The 18,184-nt window shown below is 43.7% G+C and overlaps 1 protein-coding gene across 1 annotated transcript; it reads right to left on the bottom strand.

Annotated features, from left to right (window-relative positions):
• Positions 1-8,574: 8,574 nt before the first annotated feature.
• On the bottom strand, positions 8,575-14,100 carry LOC136460686 (cysteine-rich receptor-like protein kinase 15). The gene is made up of 8 exons (XM_066460291.1): positions 13,490-14,100; positions 13,289-13,410; positions 12,661-12,762; positions 11,368-11,528; positions 10,408-10,615; positions 10,071-10,311; positions 9,177-9,330; positions 8,575-9,082 (listed from the first exon to the last, which is right to left on the bottom strand). The coding sequence occupies exons 1-8, from the start codon at positions 14,098-14,100 to the stop codon at positions 8,786-8,788; spliced, it is 1,896 nt and encodes a 631-aa protein (XP_066316388.1). The 3' UTR covers positions 8,575-8,785.
• Between the last annotated feature and the right edge of the window lie 4,084 nt (positions 14,101-18,184).

Raw genomic sequence — 18,184 nt, 5'->3', positions numbered from 1 at the left:
GATTAGAGTCCAAGTTATCCTAAATTAGGAATATTTTCTCTTATGCCAAAGATTGTAATTAGTCGTGCTTAAGTAGGATTCATGCTTAGGTTCCGGGTATAAATATTGGACCCCGGCTATTGTAAAAGGACATCCAATCAATCAATACAAAATACGATGATTCTTACTTTGAGCGATGGGCTATGTTCATTGGCTATTCTACTTTAATCTTGATCGTGCATAGTACGCGGTTAAGGCACGTATGATCTTGAATAGGTTTGCTGGCTAGTTAAATCTTGTTTATAATTCGCAATTATGGCTGTAATGATCCAATCGATCCCCACTGATGGCACTCTAGATCAGAGGATGCTAGTTGGTAGATTTGTTCTTGATCAGACATGACCTTGACTGTTTGCTATGCCTGCATCGGCTAAATAGCCGATCGCCTATGCTTTAACGCCTACAGTGTGTGTCCATGATTCTATTAAATATGAATAGATCTGTTTACTTTAAAGATTTGATTTGTTGTCTTTATCACGGCTGGCATCGATCCGGTCGAACCCCACTATTAGAGATAACAGGTTAAGTCTGATGAGTTCATAGGTTTGTCCATATTAAATAGTCGATTGCTCACACGCTTGTAGCCCCTTTTCACCCAAATTGGCTATTTTAGTCGATTCGCTCGAGCCTTCACACATATAGCATGTCTTTCAGAAAGTATGTCAATGTATAGATGTTTTTATGGATTCTTCAGTTTTAGTTTGTTATTATCATCATAGCTGCCACCGATCCGGTCGAACCTCACTGTTGATGGTAACAGATTAGATTCAGAGCGTTTGTAGATCCATTTGTACTAAATAGTCGATTTGTTCACATGTTATGTCCTTTCTCATTAGATTCATCGGCTCAATGCTTCATAATGGTAATATCCGCTTAGCTGATGATTTCATTTACATCTGCATGCATTATACTTGTCAACATAAAATCAATCGCAACCCACGAGCTTCACAGCCCATAACGGCCAATTTTTCACGTATCGGCTGTTTAGTTGATTTTTCTGTTTGGCTGCTCCTGAAGCGGCACCCTTGGAACTGTTTAGGCAAGACTAGGATGTTTCACCTTAAATTACTGATAAACTTTCTCTCATTGTCAATTGCAGGTCAAATTGACTGGCACGTCTCGAGAGGAATTCGTAGGGTCAACTAGTCCTACGTTGAAGCCAAGCGGATCTCTAGGCTCATCCTAAGCAGATCCTTCAGGCTTGTTGTGTGTCGACATTTTCGTGCCGACACATATATAGCTAACCTAGAGAATTTTTACAAATAAAATAACATAGGAACATAAAAATATATGTGTGAAACTTTGTGTGTGAATGATTGCTTGACTTGTTGAACTTATGGTGGCACCTTTTTACAGACTCATGCATTTAAATTTAAATTTGAAATCATTTAAATGTATGCATAATTGAGTTATGAAATAGAAAGGGGAATTGGAAATTCAAAAAAGCCTCACGGGTTCATTCTCTCCCTCCTCTTGGTCCACCGCAGCAACCCAGCCCATCCCCTCCTCCCTCCCTTCCTCCCACGCTGAAGCCGATCCAGCAACGCCATGGCCTAGCTCGGCGCAGCGTCGCCCACTCCCCCTTCTCCTCCCTCTCTCCCACTGATGCCCGGGCCTAGCCCAGTCAGCTTCGTCACATACCTCACGGTAGGTAGCCATACGCGTCATAGCACCCGCATCAACGCCCCGCTAGTGCCACACCGGTGCTAGTGGAGCATCAATGGTGGCACGACGATAGCGAGACCACATGGTACCCCTCTTTTCTCCTCTTCTTCCTCTTCCCCCTCACTGTGAATGCGTCAATGGTCGGTGCCATGGTCGCCGCCGTGCCAAGCCGCCAAAGTAGCCGCTAAGGCACTCCGGCGTGCGCATGGGCGAGGGCCAGCCATGGCGATGTGACCATAAGAGGTCAGCGGCGTGCCCGCATGCTGGATAAGGACATCCATGAGAAATATCTCGCCGCCGGGACATCGGCTAGCCAGCCTATAAATAGGCCTGACCGGTGACGCTCTCGCCTCGCCCACTCCACCACCAGCTCCACCGAGGGTAGAACACCTTATCTCCCCCTCCTCTTCCACTTTCCCCTCCTCTTTCCCCTTTTCTTCCACTTTTCCCCAATTTGGGAGTCCACCAGCGCGATCAGCGCTGCCCCCTCTCTTCTCCTTCTCCGCTGTGTCTCTGGCCGATTGGAGCGACCGATAAGTCCCCAAGCTTCTCCTTTTCCTTTTTTTGTAGACAGTTGGTAGCCTAGGTCTCCGTAGTGTGCTGCTCACGTAAGCCTCGCTCTACTGAGCCGCCATGGTCGTCGGCCATCACCAACGATACCACCCTAGGGCACATCACCACCCCCACTACACTTCTTGTTCACCCACACACACATACACATAGTTAGCTGAGTAGTATAGGGCCTCTAGGGCCGAGTCTAGTGCATAGCACCATCATGACCACTCCGGCGAGCTGCCACCACCGCCATGGGCACCCGTTGCCGACGGTGACCCCGCCACCGACTGCGGCGTGACCCCGCGGACCCCGTCCACCCTTCATCCACCACCTCTGAGGGTCGACGATGTCGGCGTAAGCCATTCCGGTGAGCCTAGCCCCCTCCCCTATTCCATCACCGGTGCGGCCACCGCTGACCACCGCCGTTCCTCCTCCTCCCCCATCTCTGTCTCCACCAGGTGGGACTGGGAGGAAACAGCGTTGCCGTCCCCCTTCGTCCCTGTCAGTCCCCTCCCTCTCTCCCCTCCTTCACTGACACGTGGGCCCACGGCTTTAACGCCGACACCGTCGTCACTGCTGACGCAAGCAGGTGGCCCACCGTCACACACACACCCCCCTCACATATACAGCATGGGGTACACTTTAGAAAATGTGGGTACACCCCGCTAGTGTACACAGAGAGTTAAAAATTCATGTTTCTAGCTTAGAAAAATTCCTAGAAAATTTGTAAATAAGCTAGATGCATTAAGGAAATTAACCATGTAGGTTGCACCTATTTTTATTCACCAGAAAATGCATATAAAATTCCCCCTAGTTAATTTGCTATAGAGTAAACTTCTAAAATACATAACTTTTAAACCCTAACTCCTTTTTGCATGAAACCACTTCTAAAATTCATCTAAAATCAAACCCTACCATTTGCACCTAGTGCCACCATATAGTTCTATGTTTGCTTTTGTGTTTTCTTTCGCATATAGTGGTAGTCTTATTCGACCGATACGTCCGACAGATGATGGTAATCGTCAAGAGGATGAAGACCCGAATTTTGTAGACGTGCCAGGAAGGTGACAATGACAAAGGCAAGTGCTAGCTCCCCTCCCTACCATCTTTCTTTAAACCACTGAAATGCTAAAACATGACTATGAGATTATTACCCTAGAGAATGAGCTCGGTTAATGCGATATAATTAAGATAAATGGTTATCTTTTTATTTTATGAGCTCCACACCATGACTAGATTTGGGGATAATAATGGAACCTAAAACTTGTTAAACCTAAAAGTAAACCCTGACATAGGGGCGAGTAGTGGTAAACTATAGAGGTAGTTTATTATGGTAGGGATGCCTAGAGAGGATTCCTATGGGAGATACTCGCTTCGGTCACATAAGGACCGGTTCGTAGTCCCTCTCGCCTAGTGAGTTATTTCGTACAAGCCACATGTCTATATGAGTAGGCTTGATCTCACACCCTGTTAGATAGAGGTATAATATCTACTAGGAGGCCGGTGTAGGCAGCGGATTGTCAGGAGCCGATACGGGGGATAGGTTTTCTTCTGTGTTCGGTTGGTGTGGATGCTATGTGATCTTCCACGTTGAGCTTTTGGGTTTTAGGCCATGTTCGAGCCACTGTTTTCTTGGCCATGTTCGAGCCATGTTTATCTTTTGTGGTGATTTGGTATCATCACGTTTGGGGGGATTTGGTATCTTCCTAGTTTTGTGTTCCAACCCCTGAGAAGCCATAGTAGAGTTATATGGACTTCTAAGGTCACGTACATTCAGGTACGAGATCTCATTAGGTCTATTTCATCCACTGATCATGGATGAGATTGAACCTATCGTGTGGGAAATTTGTACACCTCTGCAAAGTTTATTAAATCTATTCGAATAGCCACATCCTTGGAATGGGCAAATGCTAGGATGGGATACTATGATTAGCTTTACTTTTATGCGTAATAAAACTGGTAACAGAATTGATGTTAACCGGGCACTAGTGGGAATGGTAATACTCTGCTAGGACCCAACCCTTAATTATAATCACCACTACACTTCTATTTCCACCCTATGGTTAGGGCTTACTGGTACATATATACACACCCATTGTTGACTCATAGACCTTGACATAGAAGAAGACTATGACTTCAAAGATGAAGCGTACCACGAGGATTAGGTTTCCCGTAAGGAGATACGATCGTAGGAATGTGACATCGAGGCTAGGGTTTCGCCCATGCTCAAGTTGCCTATGGAATAGGATGCCGCTTCGCTGTATAATAATACCGCTTTAGAAACCACCAACAATGTCATTTCACAGGTGTAGCTTTCCGCTAGATATGTAGCCTATGACCATGCCCCTTGGGCTACTATTGTAAGACCCTATTTCTAGATATCAATAAAGCTCAGAACCTTTTAATATATATATCTGTGTACCATCCCTGTGTTCAGTGCGTATTTGTGCGTGATCCTGGTGCAAATACGGATGCACTGAGGACTCTCAAATTGAGGGGCCGACACCGCCGCTCCTCCCCCCTGACCTCCTCCTCTCTCTCTCTGTGCGCTGGTGGGACTAGGAGCCAGGATGAGGATGTGCACGCCTCGTCCGCTGGACCCTAGGCGCGCCGCGCCCTTCCCCTGATGCCCTGGCCATGCCCTAATGACCATTTGAATATACCTCTGAAACACAAAACACTTACAACATGAGACACTTGAATGCAATATACGTTTGAAGCAGATGAAATATTTGGAACATACACTTGCAACATGTGTATGAAACATATGCAACATAAAGATAAAACACTTGCAATTTGCAACATGAAAACACTTATTGCAACATAAGACTAAAACAACTTAAACATTTCGAACATACTACAACAAATTTGTGAAACATATGCAACATCCAGATAAAAACGCTTGCAACAAGATGAAATATTTTGAACAAACGCTTGCAACATGCCTCTGAAACACTTCCAACATGCCTCTAAAACACTTGCAACATATGCAACATCCCGATCTACTTTTGTAACATCCATATGAAACACTTGCAACATACCTCTTATAACATCTAAAACACTTGAAACATACATTTGCAACAGGGGCAGAGAGAGGCTATGTCACACCCAATTTTAAGGACAAAATTGAGTGCACATCATATGTATGCTAGGATCAATTATTCATACATATAACGATGTCATGATAGTATCACTGCATTGTTCAAAACTTAAAACTTAAACTTCATTACAAAATGACCTGTGGGTCTGAAAGAAAATTACATAAACTTTATTCTAACTCTAGTGGAAAGGACTCCATCTACACAGGAATGTCGACCGAGGGCAGCACCAGCCTAGTACACATCATTGGGGTCGAAGGCACCGTCTTTAATGTACTCCTCTTCGTCGTCTCTAGCGCCTAGGTGGGGTAGCAGGGGGACAAAGAGGAAGGGTGAGTACATCAAAATGTACTCCGCCAGTGTGGGAAAATATGGTATGAGGCTTATAACAAGGATAGGCTTACAGAGGTTAAGACCAACACTTAAGCAACACACCTATTACCTTAAACCTTAAGCACCTATTTAACTAGGTGAGATCTTCCTTCTCCTCAGAGAACCACTAAAACCAACACTCGGATCCCATCCGAGCACCCCACCTGGATTCCATCCAAGCAAACCAACACTTGGATTCTATCCAAGCCTCCCAACTAAACCAGAGCCATCTAATCAAGAAGAAGTCCAGGCCGCTCTTGACCGTGAGCACAGCTGATATATCAGTTTTATACTCTGTAGAGGTTGCACACTTTCACCATGAGTCATGTTTTCCCATCACGCTTCACACTACCTAGGTGCTCAGTGGGGTCACACTACAAGGCCTTTACAAAGTCCCTCCAAGTCTGTTTTACACCTTCACTAAGGTTTCTAACCGCTAACAGTGGGTACCAACACCACTGCAGAAGCCCCCTCTTGTGCCACACAAACCGACCCGATGTAGCATAACTTGGAGGAAACTAATTACTTGGCCAGGGCCAGAGCCATATAGCCCTCGAGGTTGCGCTGTTAAGCCGGGTTACTTGTCCATGAATCGGTCCTTAGAATCCAAGCAGGAACAAGCACAATCCATTCCACCAATTCCAACAATCCACCAGAAAACATTTACCCAAAACCTGGCACACACCACCACCAAAACCAACCATCCTGCCGGATTCCTATTCACCATGTTGCTATAAACATTACCAACCCAAGTTGCATAGATCATTAATCAATATTAAATGATAACCTTTCCAACCCAAGACTACAAGCTAAGCAAGACAGCTACCCAACCAACCCAGGTTACAAGGATGATAACATCAAGTTCTAGTAAACCCTAACATAGGATTCAAATTATGGCTCAGCATGCAACTAATGGTCTAACTACACTAACTCAAAGTAAAACAAATGTAGGAGCAAGATGGTCAAGGACACTTGCCTTCGAACTGGTTCGGATCAGAGGTGTCAAATTCCTGGTCCTGGAAGTTCACGGTGTCGGCACCTTCTGCGCATAAACAACAAGCATGGGCCCACAAAACAATTAAATAACAGTACACCATAGCACATTAAAAGTTTATAAAACCTATACTAAACATTAGTACTCGTCGCTATGATCGTGCGGATAAAAAGAACGCGAAAAACGGAGTTGAAACAAAGAAGTTACGGCCTCCCGAAGACCAGGGACTAATCTGCGGATAAATCAGGGACTGATCCGCGAAACCAAAAAATATTTATTTGCAATCAGGGTCCTTCTTCTTCCTTGGGTCGGGTACTGTAGTTGTTCGCGTGCTACAGTGCTGGCCGACTGGGAGGCCAGCAGAAAAGCACAGGGGCAGGGGGCAGAGCGCAGGGCCAGCGGAGGGGCTGGGCAGCCGGCTGGGAGGGCTTGCGGCCAGACCAGGGGAGGCGATGGCCGGCCGATGGCGGCCAGCAGGCAGCACAGTAGGGAAAAAACAAACATGGAGATGCTCGCCGGAATTATGAAAGAATGGATGGGAAAATAGTGAAACGGCAATGGATTCGCGCAATAGGATATATCACGGCATAGAGAACGAAGAGATCTACCTCAGGTTGCTGGTGGTTGTCGCCGGAACACGACAGGTTTGCCTGGAAAAAGCTCGCGGAAGTTCGCCGGAAACCTAGCCTCTTCCGAACTTCGGCAGTCCGATCTAGGAGGCTACGGATGGCGGCTACGGAAACGGGTTGTAGTCCTGGAACCCTTGCGTTCGAGAGGAACACCGGCATATATATAGTCCTAGGATTTGGAAACGTTTCGGGATTTATTTCCTGTTTAAAAATAATTCCAGAAAATTCCTGAAATCATATTTAAGCCACGAAAAATCACAGAAATTAGAAAAAATTCTGAGAAAATTTCCGGAGGTAGATATGAACATGATGGACCAAAATATGGAGTTTGGAGATCATGGAAAGGTTATTGGAAGGTTTCAATAAAAAGATTAAGCTGTGGGAAAAATGAATTTAATTCCCGGAAAAAGCGAGAAAAACTCCCGGGAGACTCGAAACAACTCGTAAACGTGTTTTGAAAGTTATCACATCATAAAACCAAGATGCAAACGGGATGAATGCAACAAAACAATTAAAGCCTATGTTGAATTAAGTTTTAATTGTAAATAGTTTTTCCTCCAACTACAAATTTGGTCATATCTCTACCTTAGTTCTATCAAAATTTTAGAAACTTGCGAAAGTTAAAAAGTTCGGGTGTTACAGGCTAGGGCCGGTTGATTCTGGCCTCGGAGTGGGAGCCGGCGCCGAGCGGCAGCATGGGACGTGCTTCGTGGGTGCCCTTAGCTTGGCGGGGACCTGACCTGAGGCGCACGATGGCACCACCAGCGCCAGCAAAGGCGGGCGGCACACCCGACGTCGCGGGTGGACGCGCGGTGGGTGGGACTGCAGGGACTGGCAGGAGCGAGGAAGCGAGCAACGCAAGATGAGGGCACGCCGGGGGAGATGGCCGCTGCGTCGAATGCGGAGTGGGGTGGGCTAACGGCCGCACGGTGCTGTGAAGCGTACAATGGGCCGAGCGAGTAGGAAGATATTTTTGAGAGAGATGGGGAGACGTATAAAGGAGGAGGCATGGTTGTTGGGCCGGTAGCCTACGCAGGCCTGGGAAGCGGCGTCCGATTGAACGTACGCCTGACCGTGAGCATTACTGGTTTTTGAATGATCTGTTTACAAATCAACCTTGCAGGAAATTAGTATCTTTCCTTTTGCTAGGAATTGCATACAACCCTTTTCTGAGTAACAGACTTTAAGGCCTTATAGGATAGCCTAAATTTGTTAAGGAAACTGGAGTCACTAAAATAACTGTACATCTATCCTCCAGTTAGGAATGACAACTTCATTTTCTGATCACTATGTACAAACCTCATGTATAAGCGGTTGGTTTGACTCGGGAGTGACATAAAGAGCAAACCATGAAAAGGTTGCAGTAAAACATATGCAAACATGCTATAACCTGAAGGGAAACAGTCTGTTGTGCATCATTCATATACTTTCTATTAAGCTGGATGGACATGCATGGCTGTGAGGTACCGAGTGCTGGTATGGTTGCTTGTTGTTGCCACTATGAGTTCATCGAAATAAGCAGGTTGCTTAGGATTGTGCAGCTGGGTGCCCTTGATGCTTAGCATCCTGACAACCTCTACCATGTCAGGCCTGTCCTCTGGGTTGGCCTGAACACATAGGAGAGCAATCTGAATGCACCTGATTATTTCTGACTCTCTGTTATGTTCCTCAACACTTAGAGAGTTGTCGATGAGCTGCTTACAGTTTCCATCCTCCCAAAGTCGCCAAGCCTGTTCCAAAAGTAGATCATTTGGCCTGATAACCTTGAAAGCAGGTGGTACAGTTAGTCAACAAAATTGTTCTTTTATACAAGAGACTACTCACGTAAGCCATCAGATTGTCTGATCTTTTGTATCGACGGAAACTAGTCGCAACTTTCCTTCCACTTATTATCTCCAAAATCAAGACTCCAAAGCTAAAAACATCAGACTTCACTGAGATGCTACTCCCATGGAAGCACTCAGGCGCCATGTAACCACTGGGAAAGAAAAATAAATCAGCAATTTATTCATATAGTCATACAAAAGTAAATGGCAAATTTAGTCAACTCAGGTTCCAACTTGAACATCTCGAGTTCCTGTTACTGGCTGCCGGGGAGGCTACTTGTCACCTCCCGGCAGGCCACCTTTTTCTTTCCAGTTTGTCCAAAAAAAAACACACGTTGATCATTTATCTTTTGTGCACTATATTCCCTTTCCCTTTTTTCATACAAAAATGTTCTCTCCTGCTAAAACAGATAACCTAGGCAATAAAATGCATACTGAAATGTATACTGCATATATCCATTCCTGAAACAGTAAAAATTGTTGCTTGTTTACGTTCCCTTATATGTGATGCATCTCCATATCCCATTTTTATGCCATGGTAGTTCAAACCTACATATATATGTCCTGCTGCAATTGAGTTAAACTTTGCTATTTGTACTGTATCATTATATAGTAAGCTAAACGTCACTATTGTTAGATTTTTTTTTCTGCATACAGCACTGATAATGGTCTCTATTGATAATACAGATAACCTAGGCAAGATAAAATGCATATTGAAATGTACACTACATATATCCATCTGTAAAAACTTTGCAAATTGTATCTTGTCTATATTCACTTTTATGTAATGCATCTCCGTATTATCCCAATTTTACGCCATGACAATACAAATTTACTTATATATGTGCTGCTGCACTTGAGCTAAACAACCCAAATTTACTTATGTACTTACAGTGTTCCCATTGGTACAGTATCTTGTGATTCTGTCGCGCTTGAGCTAAGCATCGCTATCCCAAAATCAGAAATCTTTGGATTCATTTGATGGTCCAATAGAATGTTACTTGCTTTCAAGTCTCTGTGGACAATGCATGTTTCTGATTGTGAAAAGTTGTGTATGTAAAGAAGTCCTTGAGCAATGCCATCAATTATATTCTGACGCAGAGGCCATGTCAGCGATGCCCACTTCGCAACATCTGCAAGGATACATTTGTGAATGACAATATATAACTTTCTTGATCAAAAGGGGGCCGGGGGGAGGTGTTGTCTTGTGGTGAACAGTTTTAGCATACCTTTGAAAATGTCATCTAAGCTCCTGTTCGGCATGTACTCATAGATAAGTATCTTCTCTTTTTGTTGCATACAGCAACCAATCAGCTTGACAAGATTTAAGTGTTGAAGCTTTGCTATGAATCTAATTTCATTTCTGAACTGTTCCAAACCTTGACTTGAATATGCTGCTAATCTTTTGATTGCCACAACTCCAGAAGCTAATTGACCCTGTGCAAAAAGGCACTCATGTTTTTAAGCTGTTGGCTAACTGCACATACTGTTCTTCATATCAGTAGAAAGATGATGGCAACATTATTCTAATCATTATTGTGAACATTTGATAAAGATGCGGTCTACACTATGGAGATTTCAGTAATATGAATATATGACATAGAGATAAGGATTTGAATTTACTATCAGTAGAATGAGCTTGTTGGAGATTGCTTTGAAAGAGTTTGCTTGGTTATCCTTGTAATGCTTTTGAACATGTAACATAATGGGATGGATAATTGGAATACCACAATGGAGAGAAAAACCAGCTCATTTCGTTGCCATTTTAGGATTTGACACTGATTATCCTACTACTATTTTAGCTGCTTTACCTACACATCACTGAGACATTGAGTTGTATATCATGAAGTGCCGATGAAATAAGTAACAAATCTTAAATATGGATTTATTTATAGTGCCCACTAAAATGATTTGGATCTCAGTGTGGAAAACAGGAATACATTCATAGCCAGGGGAACCAATTTCTGATCTAATCTAATGATGTGTAAAATAACTCTTCTCATACAACTATGAGCTTCTTTAACCTCTACTTTCATGTATTTCAATTTTATATGTGATTTTTATGCATCACCCAATTTTTTCTTTATCACAATTGATATTATAGTTGTGTTTTTCTTTTCTCATGTTATTTATCATTAAAAATAGTGCTAATGTCCCACATAGTTGGCATACAATTATAACTCACTTACCCAGTAAACGGGACCAAAAGCTCCTTCTCCAAGTTTCTTTGCTTCTGAGAAATTATCAGTGGCACTTCTTATCTCAGATAAAGTAAAGTGTGTAAACATCGTTCCTATGTCCACAGCAACCAGTCTTGTCCATTCCTCTAGCTCATTTCTGATTTTTGAGTCTAGTTTTTCAGTGCAAATAGCATCACAGCAAGTATTGCAAAACACAAATAAAAAGTTCAGAAAACACATTATTGTTGCTCACTTATATTATATAATGCAAAATTTTGGATAATAGAAAAACTGGATAAAACTCGCGTCATATTATTATACACAGCGACAGGACTTGCAGTAACCTAAGTTAAGGCCATTGTTTATACTACCTTCCTTCCAAAGTACGTACAAGCGATTGCAGTGTAGCTGAACAAGACTTGTCCAGGTGCATAGCCAAAACAATTGCACCAATAAAGCTATACTATACAGAGGACCAAACTAATGAATATTACCATTATCTATTAGTTTAGCAATTACACCAATAAAACCTAAATTTTAAGGGGTGGCTAGTTACTGCTTCATATGGACTCAGTTTGGCTTTGTTTCGGCTGATAAAAACATGAATAAAACTTCACAAATACTTCCCTCCATCCCAAAATAAATGTCGTTTTCGTTTTCCGAGAAACAACTTTGACTAAATATATATTAAAAAATATTAATATTTATGGTAGATAATTAGTATCTTCCGAAAGATCTTTGAATCTAGTTTTTTAACAAATTTATTTGGAGATAAAAATATTACACGTATTTTCTATAAATCGAGTCAAACTTGCGGCACGGAAATAAAAAATGACAGTTAATTTGGGATGGAGGGAGTACCACACAATATATATTAAAAGATTTTCCAACGAATCATTGACAAAGAGAAAGTACACATATCATGGTCGTTAAAATATTAAAGTTTATGATAACCTTATGTCTTCATTCATTGAACATGTTTTGCTGGGGTAGCAAGATAGGCGGTAGGACATCCTCTAAGAAACATGCAGGTGTTTTTTTTTATTCGAGGAAGTAGAAACGTGTGTTTTTCTCTTCAGTATGTAATATTTTCGTAGAAGTCAAATTAGGGTATATTTGGATTCTTCCATCTAAACTTTAGAGCTAAAGCTTTAAATAGGTGGTCTAACGGTTAGCTCTAAACTTTAGTACACCTCATATTAGAGCTTTATACCTCAAAAGTAAGCTAAAGTGCTCTAAAGTTTTTAGAGCTGTAAAGTTTAGAGGAGTAGGGGATCCATACATGCCCTTAATAATGTATACCTGCTTTCCATTGTATGATCCATCCGAGTAGAGTTATAAGAATTATGATAAGGAGAACAGCTGCAATGGTGATTAGAATGATCTCGATTTTGCCGAGGTGATCTGTAAATGATAAAAAAGTCAAAATAATTTGTTTTAATTTGTAAAAATACATGGTATATGTGTGACTAACTCCAATCATGCACCAACACTAAATTTCAAAAGGATTTATTAGGTGCAGGAATGCTAATTGGAACAACGAGCCCCATCATACTGGATTGAGATGCACTGGCAAGCAAAACCCGAAGAGGAGATGCTGGCCGGCGGGTGCGGAACAAAGCAGCAGTTAAGGGCACCGAGTAGTTGTATATTAATTAATGGGTGTAACTTTAGTGACATTTTCCCAGGTCAATAGTCTTTTAGTGATATTATTCTTACTAAATCGAAGAGCTTTTCATACTATAAACCTAACTTTCCTTTAGTTGAAGTTAAGTAAAAGAAATCTGAATTTGGCTAGAACAATATCATCTTAATTTATGCCCAATTTTTTTTTTTAAAAACCTGTCTACATGCAGTTATACCTAGACATATATTTTTTTTCTCTCTCTTAAATAAAAATGAGTATATATGTTTGTACTTACGTACTTACTTTTAGGCATATCGATCAGGAGCGTGGCATTGGTCTCCTGGAAGAAAAGCTCTTTCTCGTACCGCAGGTTACACCGGGGGCCAAGAATCCTCCCGCCAACGTAGTAGTCACTGGATTCGTGACTGAAGTGCGTCCGGCATCATGGAGACGAGATCGGCGAGGCAGCCCCGGCAGTCATCCGTCTGGAGGTCAGGCGTGCACTGCAGCAGCCCGTAAGCCGTGCTCACGTCGTTGCCTCCCACCCACGCCTTCCCCGTGCCGTAGCGGCCCGGCGAACTTGCGGCCACCTCCACGATCATCTTGGTCAGCTTCTCGACTTTCTCACCGTAATTCTTGCCGGCGACACGAGTCACGCTGTTCATGTTCAACGCGACCCATGCCGGCCTGTTAGTGAGGTTCCGGCGGACGTCGTCGCCGGAGAAGCGGAGCATGTAGTCGTCGTAGTAGATGGTGACGTCCTTGTAGAACCGGCAGAGGAAGCCCTTGTCAACGGCGTTGTGGAAAGCCTTGTAGAGGCTGTTGCGGCAGGTGGCGCCAGTGTAGTCCCCGCGGCAGAGCACGAAGCCGTAGACCGCGTCAGGCGCCTGGCCGGCGGTGCCGGAGACGAAGTTGGCTGTGCTTGCGTTCGCCGAGAGCAACCCGGCCAGCACCTTCAGGTTAGACAAGTACGTGCTGTTTTCTCCGTACCGGCCACCATCCTCGCTGCACGTGTAGTATAACGGAATGAACTCCGTCGTCACCTCGTCGGCTGTCGCCGTCAACAAGATCAGGAGCACTGCCGTAATAAGGAAGACGAGGGACTGCATGCGCATGGTGGATGAGGAGCTAGGTTCAGCTACAAAGTATAGAGAGCTACGTTTTGTGTCTCATAGAGATAGCAGATCTATTTATAGAGATTGATAAACAAATCCGCCACTGTAAATTGATTTTCGAAGACAGGGTTTTTTAAAAGGACCCAAAGAAAACCCTAATATAAGAGCATCTCAAAGAGTTCCCCATATCCCTTCACCATCCATGCTTTTTGGAAAAAAAGAGAAAAAACCTATCTCCAAGAGTACCTCATATGGCTTCCCCATCTTTGGGCACTTGGCAAATCTTTCCCCTCCGTGCGTAAAAATGTGCGCATGATAGTCTCGCGCATCCAAACATCCCCGTGGCATCTCCTCCTTCCCGCGACTACTTCCCACGGGAGTTACCTTCGCGCCATCGCCGAGGTTCCGTCAGGGGAGCAGGATCTGTGCCGCCGGCAAGTCCACCCTGCTCGAGAGCCTCGCTGGCCTCTCCCCATGCACGAGACGTTGCTCTTCCTGCTGGTGATATGGCACTGGGCGAGTGCGTGGTGACTGGGGACGAGGTGTCTCTGCAGCGCAATGGGCTCAGGGAAGAGTGCAGGTGGCGCAACGTCGGCGTCATGGTGGCCTTCATGGCGGCCTACAGGGTGTTGGGCTACGCGAAGAGCACAGGTCAAACCACGGCCTGGAACGCTCGCATCGTTCACGACGGCGACGACGAAGCCCTTGCCGGCCTCGTGCTGCGCGAACAGGGGCGCGCACGCGATGGTACGTGATCACGGCAGCCAGGCGCAGGACGATGCTCTGCCGTGGATCTTTCTACGTAAATTCTCAAGGCCTGTGTTGCATGGTATTGTGTTCCTTCGTCTGCTGCTAGCTTGTGTTGAGGGCCGGCAGCCAGCAGCTTTGTTGAGGGCGGCGACTCGCGACGGAAAAAATAAGAACCACATAGAAAAAAGAGTGTGGGGCCACAATTTTGATATTTTGGAAGTCAAATATGGGGTACTCTTGAATATGACCTCTTTTTTTCCTCCCCATACTTATTTTGGGAGTTGGGGAACAAAATATGGGGAACTCTTGGAGATGCTCTAAGTCTATCTACCCTCTCGGCCTCTTCATCTAACCTCTCTCTCATTTTTTCCATAGTGCGGACATTTCTCACCCTCTCTCTTCTCGCTCTTCCCATAGCTCTCTCCTATCTGGCAATGGCCCTACCAGTGGCGCCACAGCACAACCTGAGCAAGGGCACGATGGGAGCGGTGATGGCTCCCCGGCCGAGGGTGCGGGGTTCTCAGACATGTGGAGCGGCGGCGGCGGCCTGTCCTTGTGGTCGTCGAGTGCGACAGTGGCGCCTCAGTCCATGGGTAGCGGAGGCGGCACCTTGGTCGAGGGTCGGGGTTCTTGACGCACAGACTTTGTTCGAAACGACGACGAATGGACTCAACTCTGGCAACGAATTGACCTGCGACAATGGATCCGCGCATGGCAGGAGGTCACTATCACACCCAGTTTGAAGGACAAAACTGAATGCACATCACATGCATGCCAGGATCAGTTTATTCATACATGTGATGACAATTTTGTAATTAATAATGATAGATTGCAGTGTTTATTACAAAAGTGCTAACTTTATTGCAAATGACCAAAGGGTCTAAAAGAAATTTTCATAGAGTTCGAGCGAAGCAAAGTCTCCTCTCCATACACAGTCGACTAGGGGATACATCAGCCTAGCGTCAATACCGTCTTCAGGAATCTCCATCTTTTAGTCTAAATAGCTAGGTGGGATGGCAAAGGGGACAAAGAGAAGGGTGAATACATCAAAATGTACTCTGCAAGCGTTGAAAAGTATGATATGAGGCCAAAACAAAGAAAGGCTTACATTGGTTGACACAAGCATTTAAGCGACTCATCCTATTACCCTAAACCTTAAGGACCTATTTAACTAGATGAGATCTGGTCTCTCCTCAAAGAATTGAACCACTGGTAACCAACACTCGGATCCCATTCGAGTCATCCATCTAAACCTACGGGTTCCCTTACTAAGGTAACCCAAACCAATCATCAACCTATCTAATCACAAAGAAGTCCAAGCCATTCTTGATCATGAGCACAACTGATATACCAGTTTTTGACACTCTGCAAAGGTTGCACGTCTTTACCTATGAGTCGTGTTTTTCCCATCACGCTAAATACTACTAAGGTGTTCAGTGGGGTCACACTATAAGGCCATTACAAAGTCCCTCCAAGTCTATTTTACACCTACCGCTAAGGCTTTTTCCCTATACATAAATCATCATGTCCACATAGGACCACTCTTGAGCCACTTAAACAATCCAATGAAGCATAACTTGGAGGAAACTAATTCTTTAGCCAGGCCCTAAGCCCATCAAGACCTTATGGTTGCACCGTTAAGCTAGATTACATGCTCTGATAATCAGGTCCTTAGAATCTAAAGTAGGAACAAGCGTACACCCAACCATCACACCAAACCAACCATCCTGCTTACATTTCCTATTCACCATGTGGGTACTAGCAAATGGTTAACAAACGGATAAATATTGCATAATTAGTTAATTAGGTTTAACATTAAAACCAACCCAACCATGATAGCAAACCTAAGTAGTGATGTCTCTAGGCCAACCCTAGTTTCAAGGATTATACAAGCAATTGTAGTAAACCCTAACATATGATTCAAATTTAGACTCTGTATGCAATTTAAAGGTCTAACTAAACTAACTCAAAATAAAACAAAGTAGGTGCAAATATGGTCAAGGACACTTGCAAGAATCGTTAAAAACAAAGCTACTAGTTAAAAAGATATGAGCTTTTTAAGTTTTAGGGGCTTATTTGTAAATAAAAAGGACCATTTTGTAAATATTTTATAAGCTAGGGACTAAAGTGAAAAGCTTTGTACCTTAAAATAATTATAGAAGAACTTAGGGGCCTTTTGAAAAGTTACCTTCTTCCTCTTCGTGGTCATGGCTATGGCGAAGCTAGACGGTGGTGGTGCAGGTGAGACATATAGGAGATGACTCAATAGAGAGAAGAGGAAAAAACTAATTTGACTGCTTTAGTGATATGGCTCCTCATGGAGTAGTTCTGAGGGGAAACTTAGTACATATAGGGAGGAGAACTCTCAAGCAACCTCCACATCAACTAGCAATATAATACTAATTGACGTTGCACCTTCCACCTTCACTATTATGGATCATAGGCAAATGGGATTTTGAATAGATTAGGAATTTTAGATATTTTTGCAAATTCTGTCAAACTCTTAAACTATTTTGAAAATGTTTTGCACCAAAATAAAAATATTTTTAATAAAACATTTTTGCAATTTGTCAAGCATTGGTTCGGTGTCAGTTTGATCCAAGAGCTGACATGGATTGCCACAAAGATTCAAGGGCCCACCACGATATACCCGGACAACAAAGTTTGTTAAACTACTTTGGATACCTGTACACCAACTTGGAGGAGTAATCAGTGCTGCAGGATTGAAGGCGATAGACATCAAGGGTGTTGGTGCTATCATGAGCCATAGGAGGAGCTCTCTAGGTGAAGCCATACCACTCTAGAAGTAGAAGATAGGGAGAGAGTGAGGAGAAGCTTGGAGAGGAGCCAGGGTTGTCAACATCACTTTCCACTTGTACTTTGACGAATGTAGCTGTAGTTGGAGTAACATCTAGGATCTTCTATGGTAGCTCTGATCTTTTGCATTGATTAAGTTTGATTCAAATCATTGCTGTTATGGGTTCACCGCTCTTAATAGAGTGCTCTATCTAATTAGCCGAGATCCGGACTATTGTAGTAAGTCTCTAGCATAAAAGTGGTGTTTATGCTATAGCTTACCTATGTTTGTGGCTAGCCCCATGGATACCTGATGTAGTTAGGAGGTGGTGACAACCCTGTCTATCCTATGTATCCCACCATGTTCGGGCTAGTTCTTAAAATGTTGGGTCAAATTGCGGCTTATCTCTATCAACCCTTCTCGTACATTTCTGTTGGTGTCTAGGCCATACCCCGAAGTAAACAACCATGGTATAATTTCACTTAATCTTGCCTTAATTATTATCTTTGAAACCATACATATCCTCTCTACTTGTTA

Source organism: Miscanthus floridulus, chromosome 6 (genome assembly GCF_019320115.1).
Source record: "Miscanthus floridulus cultivar M001 chromosome 6, ASM1932011v1, whole genome shotgun sequence".
Taxonomy (NCBI): Eukaryota; Viridiplantae; Streptophyta; class Magnoliopsida; order Poales; family Poaceae; genus Miscanthus; species Miscanthus floridulus.
This window is presented reverse-complemented; position numbering and strand designations above follow the sequence as displayed.